This window comes from Meles meles, chromosome 18 (assembly GCF_922984935.1).
Source record: "Meles meles chromosome 18, mMelMel3.1 paternal haplotype, whole genome shotgun sequence".
NCBI classification, from domain to species: domain Eukaryota; kingdom Metazoa; phylum Chordata; class Mammalia; order Carnivora; family Mustelidae; genus Meles; species Meles meles.
The window spans coordinates 45,477,763-45,503,262 of NC_060083.1; the positions used below are offsets into that span (position 1 = coordinate 45,477,763).

Here is a 25,500-nt window from a genome sequence, read left to right on the forward strand (position 1 = left end):
GCCTTTGTTTTCACATTTAATCAAAGGAAAAGAAAGAAAACCAGTCAGAGCAAAAGCTCAGGAATTGGCTGAGGGAGGGGAGAGGGGAAGGGCGACAGGGCCACTGAGTGTGGACAGTGGGGGGCAGAGTCCTCATTATCCCAAGGTGCCCCAAGTACAAGCATCCAGGGAAGGAGGATAAGGTCAGAGAGGTAATGTGGCGGGCACACACCTGTTCCAACCCAGCCCTGGGCCGGGAAGTGAGTGGGGCTTGTGTAGGGGATGTAGGACACAGTTGAAGGGATGAAGACAGGTGAGGAGGGGCCCAGCCCTGCCCCCCAGGCATCACTAGAGGTGAAGGTGCCGGAAACCAGAACAGCATCAGCGCAGGAGATCTGCCCGGCAGGGCAGGGTCAGGTGGCAGCTCCTTGGTAAGGTGCCCAGCACCCTAGGCCGGGCTCCCCCACCTCCATCAAAGGATGCTCTTTCCATTAGGGGGCTTTGGGGGTTAACCAAGGGGAGGGGGGGCTGCACCTGCAGATCCTCCACTGCTTCTACTCCCCAGCGCCCCAGGTGAGGTGGGAACTGGCAAAGGATACCACTGTCTCGGACCAGGAGGAGAGCAGCTCTTCCTCCCACTCCTGGTCCCCTTGGGCAGTGGGTAAGGGAGATGCAAGGAAGAGCTGGAATGAGGATAAAAAGAACACTGATGAAAGGGGAAAGAGGAGTATAAAGGTGACTGCATAGTGGATGCCAAGCTATGCAAATGAGATGGGAGCAGGCTTGACCTTTACATCTCATTTGCATATCCTAGGCAAATGCAAATGAGATCCCTAATATAATAAATATATTTCTAACTTTGTAATAAATATTCTGTTTCTTCTCCCTCCCCTTCCCTAGGAAATGGGCACACAGTGGTTCAGGGGCCAGCTCGGGCTGAACCTGCAGCGAAGACTGATCAGACACTCAGAGAACTGGGAAGGACGAAGGGACTGGCTGGCGGTGGTGTTGATGGGGTGGTCCCTGCAAGGACAGGTTCACCCCAGACAGGGTCACAGAGAGGGACAAGGGCCAGGTGCCTGGGGAAGTCTAGGACGGCCTTCTTAAAAGGGATTCTCCTATCTTACACAATTGCCCTCCCCAAGGACTCGAGGGTGTCATATAGGATAGGGGGACACTAAGAGAGGGGGAGAAAGACATCCGGGGAGGGCCAAGGCTCTGGCATCTGGGATAAGAGTCTCATAAGAAATGGGGACTGATGGGGAGCCCCCAAAAATAGGGCCGCAAAAAGTGACCTCCAAAGCAAAACAACACTTTGCTTCGCTTCTCCCAAAACCGAGACTCACACACACACACATGCAAATGGCACAAACACAGACCAGGTGCCCCGGCCTGCGGGACCTAAGCTGCGCAGGCAGAAACAGTGTGGATGGCGCCCCCTGGAGTTGTACAACAAGGAGCCGGCTAGAGCACAGACGTCCTCTGCCAAGCCCCTGCTGGTGGCCGGCTCACAAGCTCCTCTCTGCACCCATCCTCAGTCCCCCAGGCACACCTGATGCGAGTGGGCCACCTGGACCGCGCCGGAGGGACCAAGATGGACTGTGGTCCTGAACAGGGAGCCCAGACGTGCCACCAACCTCCCCCCACCACCACCCCAGCCATGGTCAGCAGTCACAGGCTCCCTGTCACAGGGCTCAACCTTCAGCTCACCCCTCCCTGCGCTGAGCCCTGCGGGGAGTAGAGCCGCCCTGCCAGGGGCACATCCAGAGAAGTCTGTGGAGAGACTTAGGCAGTGAAAAGCTGTGCAGGAAGGAAGGACAGCGTGGGGTCCACTTGCGGGCCTCTGCCTCATTCCCAGGGAGCTGGGACCGCACTGCTCCCTGGCTGTGGCAGCCGGCTCAAGCTTTGGCTCCCCCAGCCTTCAAGAGGTCCCCAGGCGGGCACCACTGCCCTGGACAGCCAGCCTGCTCACAGCGACTCCAACCGGCAGGGACCAGGGGTGGGAGGAGCCCGGGAATGGAGTGGGCGTGGCCAGTCCGAGGGGAAAGGGCGGCTGGAGAGAGGTGGCCAGGGGCAGTGTACCTACTGGCCACAGGGCCCCAGAGCAGCTTTCCTCTTCTCTGCACTGGGCATTATGGAGGTGACTCTGACACACTCCGGGGAACAGCCTGGCCCTCAGAGAAGGACACCCGGTGGCCAGGGGGCATCGGGAGTGGGCAGCACCTGGGCACAGTCGTGCCCCATGAACACCCACCTCCTTGGCAGTGCACGCGTCTGTGCAGAACAGCTTAGGGCCCGCTAGGAGCCATCGTCACCCGGGGAGAGCCAGACGGCCGGGGATGAGAGCTAAGGACCAGGGCTGGGGGTCATGGCTGGGGCAGGGGATGGATTCAGGGTTCTGGGTCACAGCCCAGAGGGGAGCAGTCCCCATGAACAGTCTCAGTACACCCAGCTGACGGGCACCCACTGGGGCTCCGTCCGTAGCTTCTCCATGGCAGCCTGGAGCTCACGAAAGGTCCTCTCCAAGTTGGTGTTGACCAGGCTGAGGTCGAAGTAATGCCCGTAGCCCCTCTGGATGCGGCTGCTCTCCTCCACTGTCCTCCTCAGGTCGGCCTCCTGCGGAACAAGGGACCCTCCGGGCCATCAGTGTCCCCCACGTCCACCCCCATGGTCAGGGGGAATCGGCAGCCTTCCCTATCTGTCCCCCTTCCCCAGAGCCCAGCCATGTCAGGTATGGGCTCCCCGGCCTGAGGAGGCAGGAAGCCCCTCCCCACATGCCCCAGGGCAGCTCCCCGGCAACTCTGGACAGACTAACGGGTGAAAAGAAGGAAGGAAGGAAATAAACCTCAGGGAGTGCCAAGCAGGGCACACTAACTGCTTTGCAACCTGCATAATCTTTACTGTGGCTCTGCAAGGCAGGACTCATTATGCTCCCTCCACTCTGACCAGGCGCCCTTAACCTCCGCAGCCTGAGATACACCTCCCAGGCATGCTATTACTGGGGCAACCCCAGGAACCACCACCCCACACCTAGTCAAAGGTGGGCAGCTGGCCAGGCAGGAATGCAGAGGGAACTTTGAATAATGACTTAAATAAGTCAAGGTGGAAGCTCTAGGACTGGCCCAGCTATGTCCCAGTGACCCCAGTTGGCTACGTTTGTGGCCAGGGGACTTCAGCCTGGAGCCCAGCCCAGGCAGCCTTTGCCAGGGCCTCAGCAGGACTCTGACCTGGGACCTGAGAGCTGCAGTACCAGCTGTGGCCAGCAGGTGGACCCCTGAGCCCAGAGTTCTGCAAACCCGACATCTCCCGGGGAAGGGGAAGGCTGCTCTAAGCGGTACTTGGTGCGGAGGTAGGTGTCCTGGGGTCCTGTAATACCTGATTCGAAGCCCCCTCTTCCCAGCGCTGCCTCCTCCCTAATGCTAACTCATCCCTCCAGCCAGACTTCCAGCCCCCAGCTTCCTCCTTCCCTTCAGCCTTTCCCTCCAGCTATAGACACCCTCAGACCACCTGGTCCATTCTGCCCACACATCTCCCACTGGCCGTCTGGACTCCCTTTGGTCAGCACTCTGTCCCCATAGAATGGATGGAGCTGTGGGGCTGGCAAAAGCTCCTGCAGCCCAGGCTAGCCGTATCCCTGACTGTAAGACTCTGGACACTTCACTTCCTTGCCCAGACCTCTGTTTTCACATCTACAAAGCGGGAATCACAAGTCGAAACTCACTGATACTTCAGGTGGGCCCCTCTCCCCTTCCCCGATGCCACCTTCTTCCCCTCATCAGCCCCAGCCTGCCCTCTCCCCAAGGCAGCCACCGGACGCCTCCCAACATGCATGAGAGCCCTCACCGTGAGCTGCTTGGTGGACACCCCACTCTCCAGGGCAGCCCGGTTCATGGCCCGGAGGGTCTCAAAGTCAGGGGCCTCGATGAACACCACATAAGGGACAAACTCAGCTGTTCTTAGCACTTTCACTGCCTGCAGGAAGAGAAGGGGATGGGGGGAATCTGTCCCCACAGACATCCTAGAAGGTTGGTGAAGGATTACTGGGTGGGAGGGACAGATACCTGGAAATGGTGGGGAAATGGTACCTGGCATCCTGGGACCTGACACCCGGGGGTGAATGGTAGAGGAACCACTGGCAGGTGGCTGGGGTTTGGGACACCAGGGGAGGCTAGGGGGTCTGGGAGGCTGAGAAAAATGTTCTAGGTGGGTTGGGTCCCTAACAGGAGCTGAGGGGTCTAAAGGGGGGACCTGCTTGGGAGACCGGAGCCTGGAAATATATGGGGGTTATGTGGCGGGGCAGGGTGGGGGGCAGCAGAGTGCACAGAGGGGAAATGGGCAGGCTGGAAACAAGCAGGCTGGGACCGTACCTGTGGGTTGACATCCAGCACGCACACCTTGCCGGCGGCGACCACACCCCGGATGGAGTCAATGCGTGTGCCATACAGGTTGCCCTCGTATTCGCCATGTTCCAGGTAGCGTCCCGCCCGGATGTCGGCCTCCATCTCCCCACGGGACACAAAGCTATAGCCCTGGCCTTCCCGCTCTGAGTCCTTGGGCCGCCGGGATGTGTCTGGGGGTGGGAGGGACTGAATGAACACAGGCAGGCAGTGTGCCGCCTCAGGCACACGTGTACGTGTCCTACGGGGGCCGCGCAGCCCAGCAAGTGCAGCCCCCCTCCACACCCCTCCCACGCCCCGTGCCCTCACCCTCACCATTGATACCCATGGATCCGAGACATCCATATGGGGGCGGGCTCCAGAGTTCACTGCTCCAGCCCAGCGCTCACAGATGGGGGAGCTGAGGTCCAGAGAGGGCAATGGGCACCCCAAAGCCACCCACCAAGGTCAAGCAGATCTGGGGTCAGCACTCAGGTTCCGGCCTCCAGGAACCAGGAGCTCTGACCACCCCTGCTGGTTCTGTCACTAGATGAGGCCCTGTTTCACACGGGTTCCCAACAGGGTTTTTTTTGTTTGTTTATTTGTTTGCTTTTAATTTTATTTATTTATTTAAAAGAGAGAGAGCGAGGGCAAGGGAGTCTGAGTGAGGAGCAAAGGGAGAGGGAGAAGCAGGCTCCTCTGCTGAGCAGGGAGCCCGATCCAGACCCATCTCAGGAGTTGGGGATCACGACCTGAACCAAAGGCAGATGCTTAACCGACTGCGCCTCCCGGGTGCCCCCCAGCTGGGTTTTTAGCAAATGAAACATGACAGAAGGAGAGGCAAGGCTTGCCCAGCCTACTGGGGCCACAGGTCCAAAAGAGGGCATCCCAAACCTTCTCCAGCCTGCAGTTCCCCCATCACCCGCAGGGGGGCACCCCCCACACCTCCTTCAAAAGTATCACTTGACTTGATGACCTGCACAGGCCCACTCAGTGAATGTGGCCCTGGCGCCGAGGGCACTCCTGCCTCCTGGCCCCCCACCCAGCAGGGCCCAGCTCTCACTCACAAGGCACTGTGGTGCCGTATCGATCTGGATCCCACATGATGAGCTTGTTCTTCAGGCTGCGCCGGCCCACTCCCTGGGCTCCAATCAGCACCAGGGTTTTCCGGCGGAAGGGGGGCATGCGGGCCACCTCCTCATAAATGAGCAGCTCGTGGCGGTCAAACTCTGAACACAGGGAAAGGTACTCGTCAGGCTACGCGGGTGGCATGGGAGGGGCCAGGGGCCAAGGGGCCCGGGCCAGGGGCAGCAAAGAGAGAGTAGGCAGGGCCCACGGACAAGACTGGCAGCATCAGCACACGGAGGGAGAGCATGCGCACAAGTCCCTGGCGGCTGGAGGGAGGGGGCAGACCGTGTTAGAGCACAGGGAGGGGGCCTCCAACACCCACCTGCATTCTTGGTAGTCAAATACATCATTCGCTTCTTTTTCTTTCCTGAAAGGCTGCCACACAGCGTCCCTGGCCACAGAGAGATGGGCGAGTGAGGCCAAGCAGGCTTGTGTTCGCTACCAGACTAGGGGCTCCAGGGAGGACCCTCATACCTGAGGTGGGTGTCAACTCCAGGTCCCGTTTGACAAAGGCTTTCCGCTTCTCCTCCAGCAGCTGGCTGGGGATGAGCCCAGCGCTGCCCCCTTCCACATGGCATGCCTGCAAGGGATATGGGACAAAGACCTGTCCAAGTGAGAAGACACCTCCCCAGGCCCTCACCTCAGCGCCCCCCCACCCCACGCCACACGTGGAGACAGACACCAAGCCGCACCTGCCACCAGTTAGCGTCGTCCTGGTTTACAATCTGCAGCAAGTCCCCAGCACTGAAGCGCAGGCCCGCCTCCTTGCAGGGGATGAGGCTGTCTCTTCCGGGGTCATAGTCAAAGTGGCATTTCACAAATACCTGGGCCAGGGATCACAGAAGGGTCAAGGGAAGAAGGGAAGGCTGGAGGGCAGTACCCTTCTCAGACCAGCCCCCCCCCACTTCCCCTTTCTGAGGGTGGGGGAGTGTCACACCGTCCCCTGTCTTCCCCCTACCCTCACAAAGATGCAAGAGGCTTGGGTACCGTCCCTCTCCAGGCAGGACGCACCCCAGACCCACCCAGCCACCTCCCTGGGACCAGCCTCCCTTTGCATCTAGAACAAAAGGATTCAGAGTGATGGCGTCTCTGCTGGGGGAGGGGGCATGGACCCATCCACTGAGGAGAAGGCGGGATCACTGGGGAAGGGACAAAATCCTGGCACATAAACCAGGATCCCTTGGTCTACCCACACCCTCCGCTTGGCCCAGGGGGCTCTGGCAGATGGCTGGAAAGCCCACAGGAGAAGATGGACAGAGCAGCCAGACCCCCACAATCCACCAACCAGGAGGCAGCCATACAGGACGCGTGGCGACCCGACGTTGCGCATGCGCGCACCCTGTTCGCATCTGCAGGCACAGGGCTGCATCCACATGGGTGTTCCTGTGGGCACCCCAGGCCTTAAATGTGCACCCGTCCCTTGCACATGTGTATGAGTGCCCACAACTAGGGCCAATGCACGAGCATGCGGGAGATGGGGCACTCTCACCCCCGGGATGTCACCCTGGTGGCTGCCCTTTGGGCCTGGGACTGGGGGTAAGGGGGGAGCTTGGTGAAGGGACTCACCTGGCGGGGCAGATGGGGCTCCTGGTAGCTGGGCAGGATCTTGAGGATGACGCTGCCGCTGGCACTGCGCAGGAGCTCCTGCAGGGCGCGGGGGTCGCTGCCCACCGGCTGCCCGTTCACCTCTTTGATGATGTCGCCCACATGCAGCAGGCCTTGCTGAGCCACCATGCCACCATGCAGGATGCGGGCGATCACCAGCTCGCCGCCCTCCACGCGGAACGTCACACCCTGGGGGGGATAGAGGGCCGGTATGATGAAGCCCCAGGGGCTCCAAGCCAGAATCTTTGGATGGGTCTCCTAAGCGCCCCTCCATTCCCATCCTCACCCCCTTCTATCCCGGCCTCGCTTGTCCTCCTCTTCCAACTCTCTGCCCAAACTCTTCATTCAGGGGGACATTCATGGAGAGAAAGCGGGCGGAGTGGGGAGGATCCTGGCACTTTCTGTGTGCAGCTCAGGTGCACAGGGTCTGTGGTCTCCAGGAGCTGCATGGGCCCATCTCCGTCTTCGGCCCTCTCCTGACCAGATTTGGTCCCCACCGGTTACTCTCAGTGGCCCCTCCAGACCCCCAGCCTCAGCCCCGCCTGGTGGCCTCACCAGATGCTCTCCAGCTGTTTTGCGGATGCCCACCATGCGCACTGCGTCAGGAGGCACTGGCTGGTTGCTGAAGGTGGGGTCCAGGCCAGGGCTGGGGGGTGGTGTCTCATAGGTCTTGGAGGCCACAGAGTCATGTGTCTCCAGGAGAGACTGCGGAGGTAGTGGAAAGAGGGCACACCATGAGACAGTGTCCCACGGTCCCTTCCCATCCCTGTGCTAACGTCCTGCCAGCCCCCTCCCCGCAGCCTGCCCCAGCCCCCAACCCAGCCCAGGGCCTGAACCTGGAAGTGGGGCTCCTGGAGGATGCGGGCCAGCTCCGCGGCGGTGCTGCTCTGCTCTGCCAGCTGGGCCAGGTCCCGGAGGATCTCCTGCACGAGCTCTAGGTTGTTGTCCCGCACTGCCTCCAGCTTGGTCTCCTCCAGCCGCTCATGGGCCTGGTGGGGGGTGGGCAGAACAGCTGACTCCTGAGGATCCCCAAGAAGCCTGAGGTACCAAAACACGGTCCCCTACCAGCTCAGATCCTGACTTCAGACCTTACCCCATGCATGGCTTCTGACACCAGCTTCAGATCCTCCCTCACCCACACACAAGCACACACACACACAGACACGCCTTGCTTTCCCCTTTCTCCCCCCAAACAATGATGAGGACCCAGTTTACAGAAGGAAGAATACAAGCCCAAATGTTCATTCCCATCCTCTTGTCACAGAGGGCCATTAAAATCATCAAGCTGTCCCCAGTCCCCCGGGACCTTATAAGCCTGTGAGTTCAAGGACAGCTTTTTCCACGTGACGGCACGGTCTTGGACATCCTGTAGCCCAGGATGAGGAAGCCGGAGAAGTGGAGCAACTTGTTCAAGGTCACAGGGACCCAAACTTGGGTCTCCAGACCTTCAGGCCAGTGCTCCCAGGGAGGGAGGAGACAAGAAATCAGTACAATTGACCCTTGAAGAACACGAGGGTTAGGCACACCAATCCTGCACCATCAAAAATTGCTATGTATGGGACATCCGGGTGGCTCAGTCGTTAAGCGTCTGCCTTCAGCCCAGGATCCTGGGATTGAGCCCCACATCAGGCTCTCTGCTCAGTGGGAAGCCTGCTTCTCCCTCTCCCACTCCCCCTGCTTGTGTTCCCTCTCTCGCTGTCTCTCTCTGTCAAATAAAAAAAATCTTTTTAAAAAATCGCTATGTAACTTTTGAATCCACGAAAACATAATTACTAATGGTCTACTGTTGGCTGAAGTCTTCTTCTATGTTATATGATTATATACTGTATTCTTACAATAAAGTAAGCTAGGGAAAAGAAAGTGTTAAGAAAATCGTAAGGAAGAGGAAACATATTTGAGGCACTGTACTTTATTTATTAAGAAAAGTCAACACATAAGTGAACTCACAAGTTCAAACCCATGTTGTTCAAGGGTCAGCTGCCTACAGTACCAGGAGAGGGCCCTGTACCTATTTGTCCCTCTATGGACCCTGGGCTCCACGACAAGGTGTTGCTCTGAAAAAAGGGAAAGGCAGCTTTCTCCAGGGACCAGCCCAGCCGGGAGAGTCATGTTAGTTGGATCAGGAAGTGAGGAGTGCCAGTTCAGGGATATGCATGAAGACTTTTTTCTCTCTGAGTCGTTTGAAAAAGAAGTCACCTCACCCCAGAGTCGTTCAGCATACATCACCTAAGAACAAATAGGAGATCTACCACATAAGCTACAATCCTGTTATCACACGCAGGAAGTTCAACATTGAAACGCTGATAGAATATAATCTAGTAGACAGTCTCTATTTAAATGTTCACTGTTGTCCCAAACATTTCGCCTTATAGATTCATTTTTGTGGGGTTTTTGTTGTTGTTGTTGTTGTTTTGTTTTGTTTTGTCCCTGATGGGCAATCTCAACAAGGACCAGGTGTTACATTTGGTTGTCCCATCATTGTATTCCCCTTTAATCTAGACCAGATCCCAATAACTTTTGGTCTTTCAGGACATTTTTAAGTTCAGGCAAGTTGTTTGTAAAATGCCCCACAACTGGATTTTCCTGATGGTTTCCCCACGATTAGACTCAGGTTAGTCATTTAGGCAAGTGCTCTACCTAAGCAATCTTGGGTCTTTCCCACACCTTGAGACCCTGTGACTGTTCTGCTCCCCAACAATCTTTCACTGATGAATTTAGCATTCATTTATGACCTCTGCCTAAGCCAATTCATTTTTTTAAGGGGGGAAGGAAGGGGCAGAGGGAGAGAGAGAGAATCCCAAGCAGGCTCCCATGCCCAGAACAGACTCTGAGATCATGGCCTGAGCTGAAATCAAGAACTGGACACTTACCCAACTGCACCACCGCCCCCCCCCCCCAGTCAATTCTTAAATTGGGAGTTGCAAAATGGTGATTTTCTAACTCATTATTCCTTCTACATTTATTAGTTGGCATTCTACTATAAGAGAGAGCTTGTCCTCTTCCCCTCTCACCTCTGCTCCCTCTCCCCTATGTCCCCCTCTTGTATCATTACGGATTATTTTTACCCTGCTCTAAATCATCACCATCACTATCTTCATTGTTTCAATTTATCCCTAATTTGTGCAGTAGGAGCCCCAAACACACTTGCATCCTTTTGACATTTCCCATCAGTCCTTGAGCACCTTCCTCCTTCTGCCATGGGCTCATCCTATACTTTCCTCACCCCAGGTCTGGGCTCAGCAATTTCTCCAAGGAGCTTGGATTCCTTTTGGCAGGAAATGGTATTTAGAAATCAAAATCTGGGCAGCTGGTGCTCATTGCTTCTGGGGTGTCACTTATAGCCATTAGTCAATACTAATATTCCAAATAAAATCTAAGTGTGCAAGATTTTCCTCATCTTCTCTCATTCCATATTTGTACCTCCTTTCTCCCTCAGTGAGAATTTAATTCCCAAGAACATTAATATATGTATTCATTTATTCTGTCCTCTAATATTCAAAAAGATCTCAAAATTGCTAAATGACCGCTGCTACCTATCATAAACTTAAGTAAAAATCAAGATGTATTTGCAGTTCTTTCTGTCCTCAGAATAGCCTAAAACCACTTACAGCATTTATGGAAATATTCAACATCTGTGCTGCCCACTGTGGTAGTCACATGTGGTCACTGAGCACTATGACGACTACGACTGAGATACTGAACTTTTAATTTTATATCAGCATTTTTGTTTACTTAAGTATTTTCATTTTTCATTTAAGTATTTATTTTTTTAAGATTTTTATTTATTTATTTGACAGACAGAGATCACAAGTAGGCAGAGAGGCAGGCAGAGAGAGTGGGGGAAGCAGACTCCCTGCTGAGCAGAGAGCCCAATGCAGGGGCTCGATCCCAGGCCCCTGGGATCATGACCTGAGCCGAAGGCAGAGGCCTTAACCTACTGAGCCACCCAGGCGCCCCTCATTTTCATCTAAGTATTTAAACAAACACTCACATGTGGCTGTTGGCTACTGTATTAAGAAGTACAGCCTTGGGGTACCTGGGTGGCTCAGTGGGTTAAAGCCTCTGCCTTCAGCTCAGGTCATGATCCCAGGATTCTGGGATCAAGCCCCACATCAGGCTCCCTGCTTGGTGGCAAGCCTGCTTCCTCCCACCCCTCCACCTGCCTCTCTGCTTACTTGTGATCTCTGTCTGCCAAATAAATAAATAACATCTTAAAAAAAAACAAAAAGAAGGGGCGCCTGGGTGGCTCAGTGGATTAAGCCGCTGCCGTCGGCTCAGGTCATGATCTCAGGGTCCTGGGATCAAGCCCCGCATCGGGCTCTCTGCTCCGCAGGGAGCCTGCTTCTTCCTCTCTCTTTGCCTGCCTCTCTGCCTACTTGTGATCTCTCTCTCTGTCAAATAAATAAATAAAATCTTTAAAAAAAAAAAAAAGAAGAAGTACAGCCTTAGCCTATGTCTCACTTAGGATATACAGTCAGAATATTATGAACAAAGGTAACTAGAATTAATTCCCTTTTCTATATGGTTATGCTAACAGTCTAATAGGTGGATGGATTCACTTACCCACACTTAGCTTCAGAGTTAACTTTTTTCATTCTTTTTAATTTATTTGTATTTTTGGATTATGTACAACATTTACATGTTTCAAATTTTAAATCTATATAAAAAGTAAATGGAAGGAAGTCTCATTTCCATCCTCATCCCTTTTACCTTATTCACACCCACACTAGAGGAGATCATTTTCATTAGTTCCAATTTATTCTGTTTCTTTTCACAAAAATAAGTACAAATTTCTCTTTTTTACATAAAAGATAAAATACAATACCCACTCTTTGATTCCTTGGGGTTTGTTTGTTTGTTTAATTGGCTTGGTTTGCTCTTTGGTTTTTTAACAATATGCCCTGGAAATCACTCTATGCTGCTACTTGCAGACCCTCCTTTATTATTATTATTATTATTATTATTATTATTATATTTTAATTACTGCATTTGACTCACTGCATGACTGGAGGACCATAATTTATTCAACCAATCTCACGGGTATTTACATTATTTCTAATATTTCACTATTGCAAATACAGCTGAAGTGAAGAATCTAGGGCAGCTGTTGTCTGTCTATAGAGAAGTCTTCCATGTAAATTCCTGGGTCAAGCAGAAGACACAGGATTGATTTTGTTAGATACTGACAACCCCTTTCCATTGGCCTTGGGCCACTTTGTCCTCTCCCTAGCATTGGATGAGAGACTTTCCTGAAGCCCAGCCTGGACCAAGTGCACAGCTAGCTAAGGGTGCAAGCCAGTACTTGAACCCCAATCTGTCAGCTCCTGATCCACAGCCAGAAGCAGACTGCAAAGGCCAAAACTCCACACAGCCATTTCTTAGAGAGCTTTTCCTTCTGCCCTCCATGCCAACCTCTCTGATCTTGGCAGAAGACAGGGAATTCTCATTTGAAGTCGAGGCTCATAATTAAATAGCTCAAATACTGAAAGGAGTCCCAGAGAATGGTGTGCCAGGAGGTAAAGTCACTCTTCCATCTGGAACTGATGATGTGATTTGCTTTGGTCAGTGGGATATTAGCAAATGTGAGGCAAGCAGAAGCCTGGAAAGTGCTTGGGACTTGGGGCTTGTCCTCCCTTGCTGCTGAGACTGCCTTGTGGAGTACCCTGGCCCCCTCCTGGAGGACAAGAGAGCACACCATCCTAGACCTTGCAGCCTTCCCAGCTGAGACACCAGCCATGTGAAGGAGAGTGTCCTAGACCACCCTGCCCCAGCTGAGTAGCCCAGACCAGCAAAACCACCCAAATGATCAAAAACATCATGAGAAATGAAACATGGTTGTTTTAAGCCACAGAACTGTGGGATGGTTTGTTACACAGCAGAAACTGACTGATACATTGAGCTCCTCACCCCTGTAGCTTCCACTTGTCCTGTCCCCTGGTCAGAATCTCTATTTCAGTGATCTGCCCCCTCTCCTTCATTCTTCTAGAACCCTGTCTTGCTTTGTCAACTCTCACCCTGGCCTTATCACAGGAACGAAGTCTTCCCAGTGAACTCTGGCCCCATGGCCAAGACTGCCTTGTAACAATTCCTTATGGTTTGAAAAACACTTCTACACCCATGACTTTCCCCAACCCCACCACCTCTCTGAAAGAGAGACATCATTATCCCCACTTTTCAGAAAGAAATAACTAAAGGTCAGAGAGGTTGTCAGACATACTAAAATCACACAGCCAGCCAGTGACTCTTCTGATTCCAAACCCTATGTTCTTTCTACCTCATCTCATATGGATTAGATCACAGGCCTCCCAGCTGGCAGATGTCCCCACTGATAACAGTTCACCTGAATTTCTGAATGTCACCTGACTTGGATTCCTCACCTTGGCCTTGCCTGTGGTCGGAACACCGGCTGCTGGATCCAAATCAGCCTTCCTAGATGTCACCTACCGGCTAGGGCTGCAGCTGTCATCTGCAGCCAACCCCACGGATTTATGATCTGTTGGCCAGATTTGACTTCCCTCCAGAGCTATTCCTTCTGGATTTGTCCCCTGAGGCCCTGCCCCTCCCTGGTCTTAGATCTACTCAGCCCAGCCCCTCCCACACTGTCTGCACAGCCCCAGCAGGGAGAGGCAAGTTCCACTCCACAAGAGTAAGGGAAGGAGATTAATAGCTATTATTAATTCCTGCTTAACTACTCCTGAGTTTATGGGCCACTTCACCAAGAGAACCAAGGTTTTACAGCTGGATCTTTTTTACAACTGGATCTGAGTACTTATATCTGTGAGGTTAGAAATGTGTCTCTACACATATAATCATTAAAATTGATGAGGAGTACAAAGTAGGTCCATATGTCCAAAACAAGTCATGTGGTCAAGTCCAGATTGAAGAATGGAGAAACTCTACCTTTTGGGGAGGGAAGTGACAAAGGTCCACTGCAGAGGGTCACACGTACAGGGATGGGAGGGGTTCTTACTGAGCTCAGATGGTCTTTTTGGAGATGCACTTCTTGCTTGTCTCACAGCTCAATGGAGAGAAGTCACAGGGTCCCCCTAGCCCGTCAGCCTCTTACTGGGAGTCTCAGTATTGAAGAAAGGTCCACACCACCTTCTACTGCGCTTTATGCATCTGAAACCATCCTGGGAATCTCCTGGGAAGCAATTCTGACCAGCTTATCCCCAAGATGAATTCTGGAGAAGGGAGTTTATGTCTACCACCTGATCTGGCTGATTCTAGCTTAGACTGTACTGGGAGGTCCCAGGGCAACAGACTTGGACCCCCTCTGGAGAACAAACTCTCTGGCAGTTCATCCCATGGCCTCAGTGCTGTGTCTGCTACTCGGTGATCACGCCATAAATACTCATCAAATCGAAGATGGATAACTGAGTGAGTGACAGTCATCCAGCCAGCAATCCCCTCACTGGAGAGCTGTCCAGCGGACCAGACAAAGACACCATAGAACACCGCCAAGGGTAATCATGCTTTGGAGGGGCACTTCTAACCCCGAGATTCTGCCTTCCTGAAAGCTCCCTCTTTCACTGGCTGTCTCATTGTAGAGGCAACATCTAACAGGACCCAGAGGTGACATGGTCTAATAAATTCTACTCTGAAATCAGCTTTGGCAGATTACAGGTGGAGAGGGTCAAAATGTGTATATTCAGCAATGCCACTGCCAAATGTCCACCCTAGATAGACCCTCCCACATGTGCAGAAGCAGCAGAATGCAAGGAAGCTCCCCGCAGTGCCGCTCTGAATAGCGGGGAAATCAACAAGGTACGTTCTTGTACCTGTCTCTCAGTAGAACCAATAAATAAATACACTGGGCTCTATTTCATATACTGGAACACCACACAACAGTTAAAATCAATCTACACGGGGCACTTGGGTGGCTCAGTCGGTTAAGCATCTGCCTTCAGTTCAGGTCCTGATCCCACGGTCCTGGGATTGAGCCTCACATCAGGCTCCCTGCTCGGTGAGGAGTCTGCTTCTCTCCCTCTCCCTCTGCCTGCTGCTCCCCCTGCCTGTTCCCTCTCTCTGTCAAAATAATCTTTTAAAAAATAAAATAAAATGAATCTATCTGTATCTACCTCTATACTTATGTCAAGAACCATGTTACTTACATAAACTAGAACTCTCCCAAACCTAAGCGGCTCGTACTATCATTTCATTAGGGAACATTTAAAATCCCATATCCTAGGGACAGATTGTGTACATCTAAACACATTGGTAGGCAAGGCAGGCAAACATTCAGGGGTGTGACACCATCCACCTCAAGCCAGGGGTCACCTGCGGGGACAGAAAGCAGTGGAAGTGGGACCGAGGAGGGGTACCAGCGGCGTTACACTTCTTCTTTCTTATAAAGACATAGCAAGAACACAAGAAAGTGGGGTCAGCATTCCCATCCTGGAGATGATACTCAGAGGACCGTTTGGTTATTTCCTACACTCTCTGCATTCATTCATTGAGCAAATATTCCATGAGCAACTACTCTGTGCAAGGCACCGTTCTCGGCCCCCCCGGGAAATAGGCAGACACGCCCCGCCCTGCTGGAGCTCACACTCTTCTTTGTTTGAAACACATACGATCCCTTATTTTTATTTTTAATCCATAAATACAATCCTTGACCACTGAATGTAAAGTGCTCTGCCTTTCTCCAATCTCCTCCCCCACCCCACCCCAGTCTGCTCAGTTTTCTCCTCCCCAGAACATTCCACTTTCACCTTCCGCCCTTAGCAACCCCCCTGGGTCTTCAGCCATTGCACGCGTAGTGTGACCAGGCTATGTCCCGGGGACACAGCGTCCCCTGCGCAGCTCTCTCCCTCCAGTAGGGCCTGGCCCCCCTTCACACCACATGCCAGAGCCGGTCACAGCCATCCTGTGACAGAGTCCCCATCTCCACCCTGTGGGTAAGCTGCCACCTGGCTACCCTCTCCCGCTGTCTCATCACTGTCGTCACCAACTTCCTGGTCACCCCACTGCCGTTCCCTGAGACCCTGAGCCCGCCTCGGTCTTGTCCCACCCCAATGCCTGCCGTACCCTAGATTCCAACGCCAGCTACATGCAAACCTTCCATTTCTGGGCCTCTTGCACATTGCTGACCTCCCCGCCCACCGCAGCTACACCCTAAATTGTCATGCCATCCCCCAAAGCCGTCCTCCTTGGAAATCTCCCACCTCCCTCTCTCTGAACTCTGCCTTCTCTTCCAGCTACCCACTCTCTCCCCAAACACTTAGTGACCTCAGAGAACCCCCAGCCCTTCACCTCCATTTTCTTCCTGCCTCTCTGGCTCCTGCCAGCCCCCCTCTCCATCCCTCCCAGTGATACACTGAGCCACCTCCTCTCCTCTGTACCCTTCATGCCATCCCCTGTATCTCAGCCTTCACAGCCGACACCCAGCACATACCTGGACCAAAGCCACACCCTTTACTCCCAGCATCCCAGGACTAAATCACCCCCTAGAAAGTCAGGCACCTGCCATGGTCAGTCTGGGGCTCTGTCAATGCTGCTCCCCGGCTTTGGTGGGGTCCCTCTCCCCTCCCTTCTGTGATTAGTTGAGCCTTCATTTCCAAATCCCCTGGTTCAACCCTGATCCCTGATTTCCAGCAGACAACTGCCCCCCTTTTCTGGAAAATCTGAGTAAGTAGACAGGATTCCCTGCAACTCAGTTGCCTCTACCCCAGGAAAGGGGGCACCCTTCTACCCACCTCTACCCCTACCAGTCCTGCCTCTCAGCCTCAGTCTCGTACCTCCCCTGCACAGAATCCTGGGTGCCTTGTTACCCCCACCCCTCACCTTCCACACCCAAACACCAAGCTCTGCCAATTCACTTCCTAAATACTTCTTTCATCCTCCCCTCCCTCAAGCCCAAGGTTTACCACAAGTCTAGTTCAGGGTCATCCCCAACTCTGGCCTTTCCAGCTCCAGCCATGACCCTCCAACCACCCTCCATGGGGCTGCCAGAGAGATGCTCCGAAAACACCCATGTCCCATCATCAAACCCCCACTTAAAACTTATGAAGGGGTCCATGTCACTCACAGGACATAACAGGACGAGGCCCAAGCACCCAGCACAGCCCCCAGTGCCCTCCACAACCTGAGAGCGTGTCTGCGGCTTACACTCCCTGCTTCAGCCTCACACCCGCCCTTAAGTCCCCTCACAGATCTCTGGCTTTTTCTCACCTCTGTTTCTGCTCAAGCTCTTCACCGGCCCCAATGCCCTCCCCCTCCTCCTCAGTCTTTCAGATTCAGCTCAAGGGGCCCTTCTTCCAGGAAGCCTTCCCTGGCTACCCCAGACCAGGTTAGGCATCCGCCTTTACATTCCCAAAATGCCTAGCGCATCTGCCTCTAGCAGAGCCACTACCAAAATGTTTAATAACTTTCTCTCCTAGTGAGTTTCTCTCCCACCTGATGCACATGGCAAGTGACCTTAAAAAGACATCTGCACAAAACGCCCAAAGGCGGAGGGGAAGGCAGGATGAACTCTTGAAGATTTCAAGGTACAGGCACCAATCACAACCCCCCCAAAGCTGGCAGTCATCCCATCCACCTGGGCATGTCCACACTCTCATTGGCCAGGCATGGGACTGCCCACCACCTGCTGTCATTCAGACTCATCACCTGGGTGGGGATATTCTCACAGAGTCCCTCCACGGGGGGGTCTTCTGGGCCACATGCCCCATTCCCAAGCACCCTATGGCCAGCACCCCATAAACTCCCTAGGCACAGTGCCTTCATGCCCACCTCCCTGGAGCACTATACCTTGGCCAGGGATCTCACTATGGGACTTTCCATAATGCCTCGAAGGAAGATCAGGTCCAGTTCTGCAGCCCCCGTGGCATTGGGGAGCGATCCCAGGTTGTCCAGGACTTGCTGCATGGCTGGGGAGAAGGGGCAGGTGATGAGACACAGAAACTAGTGGGGCACCAGAGCAATCCCACCTCTCCTCCCCCATGTCCAGCAGAAGAAGCCCCTCTCCAGCAGCCCCTCCCCCCTGCCCAGTTCGGGCACTCCCGGTCCCTGAATGTCCAGGGCTTGGGTCTAGGGACAGGCAGGGGACAGTTTCCTTGAGCTGGTCTCCAGGCCTTAGGTAATGCTAGCCTAGGCAGGTGGGAGGGTCTGGGAATCAGGAAATGGACTCTGATGTGGGAGGAGGGGAGAAAGGGAAGCACTTGTCAGGTCCCAGGTTCTGCCTGAATCAGAGAGCCACAGACTCCTCACATGATCTCTGGATGGGCTGAAGTCCCAGGACTCAGCCACCTGCACCTAGGGGGCTCAGGGATAGGAGAGACAGTACTTGGAGCGTGTTCCTGAGTGCGGGCCCAGAGTCAAGAAGGCAGTCATGCAGGAGGTCAGAGCCTGTACAGTACGCAGTACAACGGCAGCACTAATTCCACATGATTTTTCAAAAGTCATGGTCCCTCACTGGCCTCAGTCTTTCCCTCCTGTAAAATGGGTGAGTGAAACTGGACAGTGTCTACAGGCTCTTCGGCTCAGTCAGAGAGTGATCTATTAACGTTGAGAAGTTAATATAGGTCATAGGAAGCCAAAGCTATGGCCCAGAACATTGACAGGAGCTGGGGAGACAGGCACCTAGGGAAGATGTGGGTGCCAAAGGGCAGAGATTAGACCAAGTCAGCCCAGGGATCAGCAACCCCTCAGCCTGCCATGGGACATAACCAAGGACATGAGAACACCTGACACGGCTATGGCAGTGGCTGCTGAGATCTGAGGTGGGGCTTGTCTGTATTCACCCACGGAGGTGGGAGCTCCTAGCTGTAGCAGGTTCTGGGGGGAAGAAGGGAGAAGCAGAGTGTGCCCAGCTGGGGGCAGAGATGGGCAGGGGGTATCATTACTCTGCCACCCAGCCACCCACGCCTGCATCTACATAACAGAGCTCGATCCATGGAGGGGGGCGGACACAGTCCCCGGCTCCTCTCACCACTCTTGTCAGAAGCCCCTCCTCCAGGAAGGAACAGGGATGGGGAGGAGGGGGCACTGAAACTGGAGAAGCAGACATGGCTCAGGGATCCCCCTCCACCCCTCCTCCTCCCCACCTTCTCCAGAAACAACATCCAAGCCAGCCCTCTAGATCCCTCCTGCCCAGGCCTGGGCTTGGTATTGATCAGACACCTGCAAGGCCTTTAGAGGCCTCGGAAAGAAGCCAGGGCAGGGAGCCTTCCCACTCTGCCAGGGTATCCTGGGATCCACCCTCTCCAGCCATCCTCACCTACAGACTCACAAGCCTGTCAGCCTTGGAGGAGGACCGAGCCCAGGGGAGTGAGAGCCCTCTACCCAGGCCAGCTCCCTTAGGTTCCCGAGGGCCTGCTCCGGGGCCCCCTCCCCAGATGCCCAAACCCTGAGGAAGGAGGGTAGATGAAGGGGCCAGCTCTCCCCCCGCAGCCTCCCCACCCCACCCTTCCCTACCTTCCCTCCGGAGATCGGCTTCCTCAGAAGAGCCCAGGGATACACCCTCCAAGGAGGCCCCGCTGCCTGGGCTGCCCGCCATGGCTGCCCCCCACACCCGGTTCCGGGGCTCCACGAGTAGCCTCTACACAGCTGTCGCTGCTCTGCCAGCCCGAGGGGGGCCGCGCTCGAGGAGGCGGGACTCGGGGGGAAGCGCCAGCTGCGGGATTAGCCAATAGCAAGGCTCAGTCTCCCTGACCGCCTTGCTGATTGGCCAAAGCCCCAACGGAGCAGCCGGGTGGGGAGGGGGCGGTGCCAGAACCGAGAGTGGGGCGGTGGCAAAGAGTCCCGATCCTCCGGGACCTGATCGCACCTCTCACCCGGTGTTCGCACCCGCGGGGGTCCGGAGGGGGCGGCTGAGGGGAGGTTTGCAGGGCAAGGGGTTAAGGCTGCCACCCCTTCAGAACCGAGGCGGTGCTCAGAGACCCCCCTCTCACAGCCCAGCTGTGGGAAACCCAAGGCGGGGTGTGGATTTGGCACCGGCTTGTTCCCGCCCCCCTCTTCTGGAAGTCTCTCCTCTAAAACCTCCATGCCACTTTCTCCTCTTGCCCTCAGACCTCTACGTTCCTTCTCCAGGCCCAGTTTCCTTTACAATGACCTCCTCAGAATCAAAGGAAGCCCCCAAGAATAACTCTCAGTCCTCCGCAAGGAGCAGGGGCGCCACTGTGGCATGGGACAAATACTGCAAGCCCCAAATGCCTCCCCCACCTGCTAGCCATGGGGGGGGGCGTGGGGGGCCGTGAGAAAAAGGAGGGGAAGGGAGCGGCCTCACAGTCTGACCCCACAACGCAGCAGTGGCCCCTCCCCTCCCCCATCTCACATTGGCTCCTCCCCTTAGGTTAGGGTTGCCTGGTGGGCAAATCAGGCATCTTGGAAGGGAAAAGGTGAGGATGCATTCTCGCAGCTGGGACCCCGGTGGGCAGGAGCATAGAACTTGGCAGTTACCCCAGCCCAGTGCCTCCATTCCTCTGATACCCTGTACCCATGAGGACACCACCAGCTGCGGCTGCCACCAGACAGCCATTCCCTGAGGAGTGGCACCAGGTCGAAATGCACCCCTGGTTGCCATGGCAGCAGGAGGGATTACACACTAGGACATTAACCCAGGGATGCAGGAGAGATTTAAAGGGACAGCTTCACCTCAAAACGGCCCGCATCCCAGCTTTGATTCAAAGAAAAGAGGGAGTCAAGTAAAGAGGGCTGAGTGGGCAGGGCTCCAGGCCTGAAAACTCCAGGGGCAAGTTCTCTGAACACTCAGCCCATGCCATGGCCACATATCCCCCAGCCTGTCCCCCACCCTCAGGAAAGGGCCCCTTCACTTTACTACAAGGAGAGGTCACACCATCTCCCCTCCGCAATGACAATGGCTGTGTTGAGCCATAGGGAAGGGAACTGTTGGCTTCACTCTGCAGGTCACAAGGCTGGAATCTCCTTGGGAAGGGAGCAGGGAGAAGGAGGGTGACTCTGACCTCAGAGGTGGGTGACTCTGACCACAGCTGCCTCTCTTATCAGGCCTATAGGAAGTGTAATGGCCACCAAGTGAGAAGAAGTAGACCCATCATCAGATTTTTGAGGTCGGGAGCCAATTCAGCCTACGGTGGAGCAGGGAGGGCTGCCTGCAGGAAGGACCAAGAGGCTCATAGCTTGGGTCACACATCATCTCTTTACAGAAGAAGAAACTCAGGATCCAAGGTTAAGCAGCTTGTTCCTATCCTCCTTCCTTTGGATACAGGAAGGCAGAAGTAGCTGATGACATAACACCCAGGGGATCAGGGGTCCCAGGGGTCCTCAGAGGAAGCAGGCACGTTCCCTCTTCCCTCGTCCCTTGTCCCTGGCCTCCATTCCCTGCCTGGTCCCCACTGCACCCCCACCACGCCCCCATCAAGTGGCCTGCAGCAGGGAAGTCAAATTCTCCTCCCTCTACAGCCCTGCCGGCACTATTAATGGGTTTACTGGGCAGCCCCAGATTGAGAGGCCTTTAATCACAGGCTCAGAGTTGGACTTAATTAACCCCTAAGCAGCTTACAGTGAGGCCCAGGCAGACCAGAGCAGGGGAAGAGCCCAGGGGGCTCAGCAAGCTGGACACAAGGTGGGGAGCACTGAGCCCTCCATGGCCACCAAGGCTGGGGGACATTAGTACAGTTCCTCTACTACATGGAGAAAAGGTCTTTGGGGGGGGGGGCAAGTGTGTCACAGTTTAGGGTCTGGCCCACCCACAGCAGCCTTCACTTTCCTAGTTCACTTTCTCAAAGGGGAGGGACAGGGGAGTTATTCTAACCAAACTGGGAGGCCCGGGATATCTTGCAGAGGCAGCTGCTAGGCCAGCAGCAAAGGAAGGGGCTGCAGGGGCAGGAGGCATCCAGGCAGGGAAACGTCAGACAAATCAGAGCAAAACCAGAGCAGGCTGCAGTGTGAGGGCCCATAGCCTCCAGCATAGGGAACTTCACCTGGTAGGGCCCCAACTACACATGGTGTCCGTGAACCCCCAGAATAGAATACGGATTTTGTGCACAGAGAAGCATCTGTCTATGAGGAAGACCCACAGCTGTCATCAGATTCTCAAAAAGGGATCCAGGACCAAGAAATTTAAGAACACTTTCCTTATCTGATCACATCATCTTACAGATGGGAAAGCGTAAGTCCTAAATAAAAAGACCGAAGGCCACAGGCTCACTGAGATCATAACCCAGCAGCGCCCCTAACAACGGCGCATACCCCCATCAGGAATATACTTTCTGAGTCACAGCTTTGGAGTGTCACATTGACCTCTTTATAGGAGAAGAGGCACAGCCTCCAAAAGGCTAAGAAATTTGCCCCTGAGGCTTCCTAGCTCATCTGGGTGACCTGCTCCCTTGCCCCACAATCTCCCAGAGAAGCAAGTCCAGGCTTCCTCAGCTGGCATTCTCCACGTGCAACTCCTAGCGTCCCAGGACAGGGCCCCAAGTTCATCCCTGGCACAGGCTGCTTCACTCCACCGATCGGGTGGCCCCAGGCTGTCCTCCAACCCCTAGCCATTCTCCAAGGGCCCAGGACCACCTCACCAACCAGTGGCCCCAGGCCATTGCCCTCGGCAATACTGGGAATCATCTCTGCCCCTCCACAGAGGTGAGTTGAACTGTGTCTCCAGCCCCACCCTTGAGCAGGTGCAGCAGAGCCTTGGAAGCTGCCCAAAGGAAAGGCTGAGTGGCAGAATGGAGCAGTGGTGGGGGACAGTTCATTCTTGCGGTCGACTGTGGGAGTGCCTGACTGCTTCTCTCCACCCTCAAGGCCTTGTCTGGCACTTTCCAAACCACTGATACAAAAGGGCATCCTCAACCCCTTCTTACCAGACTCAGAGTTGGTGGCGGCAACTGGCATGGTGAGGTCTTCGAGGGCTCTGAAATGTCTCTCCTAGAGGAGGGGAGAGAAAAGAATGAGAAAGCACAATGGCAAAGCAATGAGGGAAGGAATTAGGAAGAGCCTCCCCTTGGGATGGGGGGCATTCCCCAGAGGCTGCAGGATCCCACAGTCCTGGGAGGCAGGAAGAGCAGGTATCACATGACCCTTTCTCCAAGGAGGAGGGAAGGAGGTTCAGAGAGGTTAATTGCTTTGCCCAAGGTCACGAAGCTAATAAAGAGAGCCACATGGAACACCCAGGTTTTATGACTTTAAAAAAAAAAATTATGTTTCTGCCTGCCATTTGTCCTTTATTTCTTTGGGGGGTGGTCTGAGTCTGGAATCTGAGGCAAAAGCAGGAAAGATGGGCATTTCCCAGACTGTAAGCTCCATGAAGTCAAGAACTACACCTGTTTTATTTTGCTTCTGGATCCCAAACCTAGCTAGTGTAGGTGCTCTACAAACATTTGTGTGTCTGGCTGGCAGAAATGAAGTCATATTTTCCTGAGGCCTCTCTGACTTCCACTTTCTCCATTTGCCCCTTCTTAGTCCAGAACTGGGACAAGAAAATCAGGGGGCTCCCTATTCTCCAGGGGAGGGTACAGGGGGAATACCCACTACCCTTCTTCCCTTTGCCTTCCTGGGCTCTTGCTACTGGAGAAAACCCTAATTCCCAGTTGCCATGACAACTAGAGGCAGTGGCTCACAGCAGGGGTGGGGGAGAAGAGGGAAGCAGCTGGCAGTGCCCACTTTAGGACCGAATGCCTGCTGGGCCCTGGGGGGCAGGGAGTCACAACTTCATCTCCCCCTAAAAAAAGGATTCTACCCAGAGGGATCATCACCAGATTCTAAGAAAACCCTCTCTCTGGTCCCATCCCTTCCACCCCCAGACCAGAGCTGGTCACCTGAGCTCAAGTGGCAGAAATCACAAAGGTTGGGGGATGACTCCCCTTCTTCCTGGGTCTTCCCCTAAAGACACGAAGAAAGGTGTTTTCAGGGAAAAGAAGGGCACCCTCTGTCAGGCTAGCACCAAGGCTGGGAGAAATGCCCAGGATCGGCTGTGCCAGCCAGTGCCCCTGTGCCCACCTCTGCTGTCCCTATGCCTTCCCTCCTCCCCCCTCCAAGGTCCTGACCACCTGGAACCTGGAGCCTTCTCCTGGCTGATGCTGTTCTCCCTGACAGTTACTGGCAGAGCGAACCCCAGACATCCGCCTTCCTTAGCGACTGGAAGGTGAGAAGAGGCAGGGAGGATCCTGTCCCCTGGAGTCTTGCCCAGCCTGCCTGGGTTTTTCTCTGGGTAACCAGTTCCCACAGCCTTGGCTAGCTCTTCCCCACCCCCACCCCGGCCTCTGGGAGGGCGGGGCCTGGCTTGTGCCCACAGGAGAACAGCAGTGCCAGGCAAGCCAGTCTGGCTACGGGCCAAGGTCCGGGGCCCAGGCTTCGGGGAATGCGCACCTCGGCTTCCAAAAGCCTGGGCCTCGGTGTCCTCTCACGCCTACCCCCAGACTATTCACCCTACCCAGGGTCAGCAGGTGATGCGGACCAGGAGCGAAAGGGGGAGGTTTCCTCCAACGTCCCTCCCACCCACCCCTCCATTAATACCCATACAAAGAGATGTTGGAAGAGAAAGGTCTGACAAAGGCGCTTTGAAGACCGACGGTTCGTGGGGAGGGGTAGACAGACGGAGGGATGGGGGCGTCCAGAGACGTGCGAACCTGCACGGACCGACAATCGGATAGCCCCCGCCCCGACAGCCGGGCCCTAAATGGCTGGGCGCTAGGACCTGGCGGAAGGGGGGCGTGTTGCGAGCCATCAAAGAAGGCTCTATGCGAGCGCGCCCGCGGGAGACCAGGGGATGAGGTCACTAAATGATGTCCCCCCGCCCCCGTCCTCACTCTCCCCACACACACCCCCCCCCTTAGTTGACCTAACTTTCTGACCCCGGCTCTTCTCTCCTGGCACCGATCCCCTCTCAGGTCTCCAGACCCTAACCCTGGCCCCCGACCCCGACCCGCCCCCCCACAGCCTGGAAGGGAAAGAAGCAGTGCCCCCCCTTCCCAGGACCCCATCCCAGGGAAGGTTGAGGTGTTGGCCTCCCAAGGGGTCCGGGGGAGCCACCGGGACCCACGCAACCTCTGTCTCGCGCCCCCAACCCCCGGAAGCGCTAACAGCGCTGTTCTTACGTAATGCCCGGCTCCAAAGTCCCCCGAATCCGCACAGCCCCCGAAGAGGCCTCGCGGATATCGGAGCCTCGCCACCAGCTCTGTGCCCGATGTCACTTTGGAGCCCTAACTGCTCCGGCCAGCATCAAGAAGCAGCGGGGTTTGATTTCTCTCTAGGAGCCCCCGAGAAAGGAGGGTGGCGGGCGGTGGAGAGGGAGGGGACCGGCCTGAGGGAAGGGGCTCGGGGAGACCCGACCCGGAGAATAGGGCTGTGCCTGGACGAAGAGGAAACAAGGGCCCTGGGGTGGGCACTGGCCCGGGAGTCGGGGGGCGCCTACCTGCGCCCTGGCAGCCCCTAGCTCGTTGCGGCTCCAGCGCAGCCGGGCGCTCCGCGTTTATTGCTTGTCAATCGCTACCCC

General features: G+C 55.0%; 1 protein-coding gene across 2 annotated transcripts; it reads right to left on the reverse strand.

Moving 5' to 3' along the window:
- Positions 1 to 25,500, reverse strand: MPP2 (MAGUK p55 scaffold protein 2). Of its 2 annotated transcripts, XM_045986504.1 has the most exons (14): positions 25,420 to 25,437; positions 23,825 to 23,888; positions 22,871 to 22,934; positions 17,841 to 17,959; positions 7,925 to 8,077; positions 7,644 to 7,793; positions 7,050 to 7,277; positions 6,176 to 6,307; positions 5,958 to 6,063; positions 5,806 to 5,874; positions 5,423 to 5,584; positions 4,347 to 4,549; positions 3,823 to 3,951; positions 1 to 2,595 (listed from the first exon to the last, which is right to left on the reverse strand). In XM_045986504.1, the coding sequence occupies exons 3-14, from the start codon at positions 22,899 to 22,901 to the stop codon at positions 2,419 to 2,421; spliced, it is 1,659 nt and encodes a 552-aa protein (XP_045842460.1). In that variant the 5' UTR covers positions 22,902 to 22,934; positions 23,825 to 23,888; positions 25,420 to 25,437; the 3' UTR covers positions 1 to 2,418. The 2 variants fall into 2 exon arrangements, with proteins under 2 accessions (XP_045842460.1, XP_045842459.1); XM_045986503.1 differs by lacking the exon at positions 23,825 to 23,888 and having other exon boundaries at positions 25,420 to 25,500.

Coding starts and splice junctions, on each gene's coding strand:
- MPP2 (XM_045986503.1), bottom strand. CDS start 22,901: ATGCCAGTTGCCGCCACCAACTCTGAGTCTG. Junction 8,078..17,840: donor TAGTGAGATCCCTGGCCAAG/GTATAGTGCTCC, acceptor ACCCCCCACCAG/GCCCATGAGCGGCTGGAGGA. Junction 2,596..3,822: donor TGTCCACCAAGCAGCTCACG/GTGAGGGCTCTC, acceptor CTTGTTCCGCAG/GAGGCCGACCTGAGGAGGAC.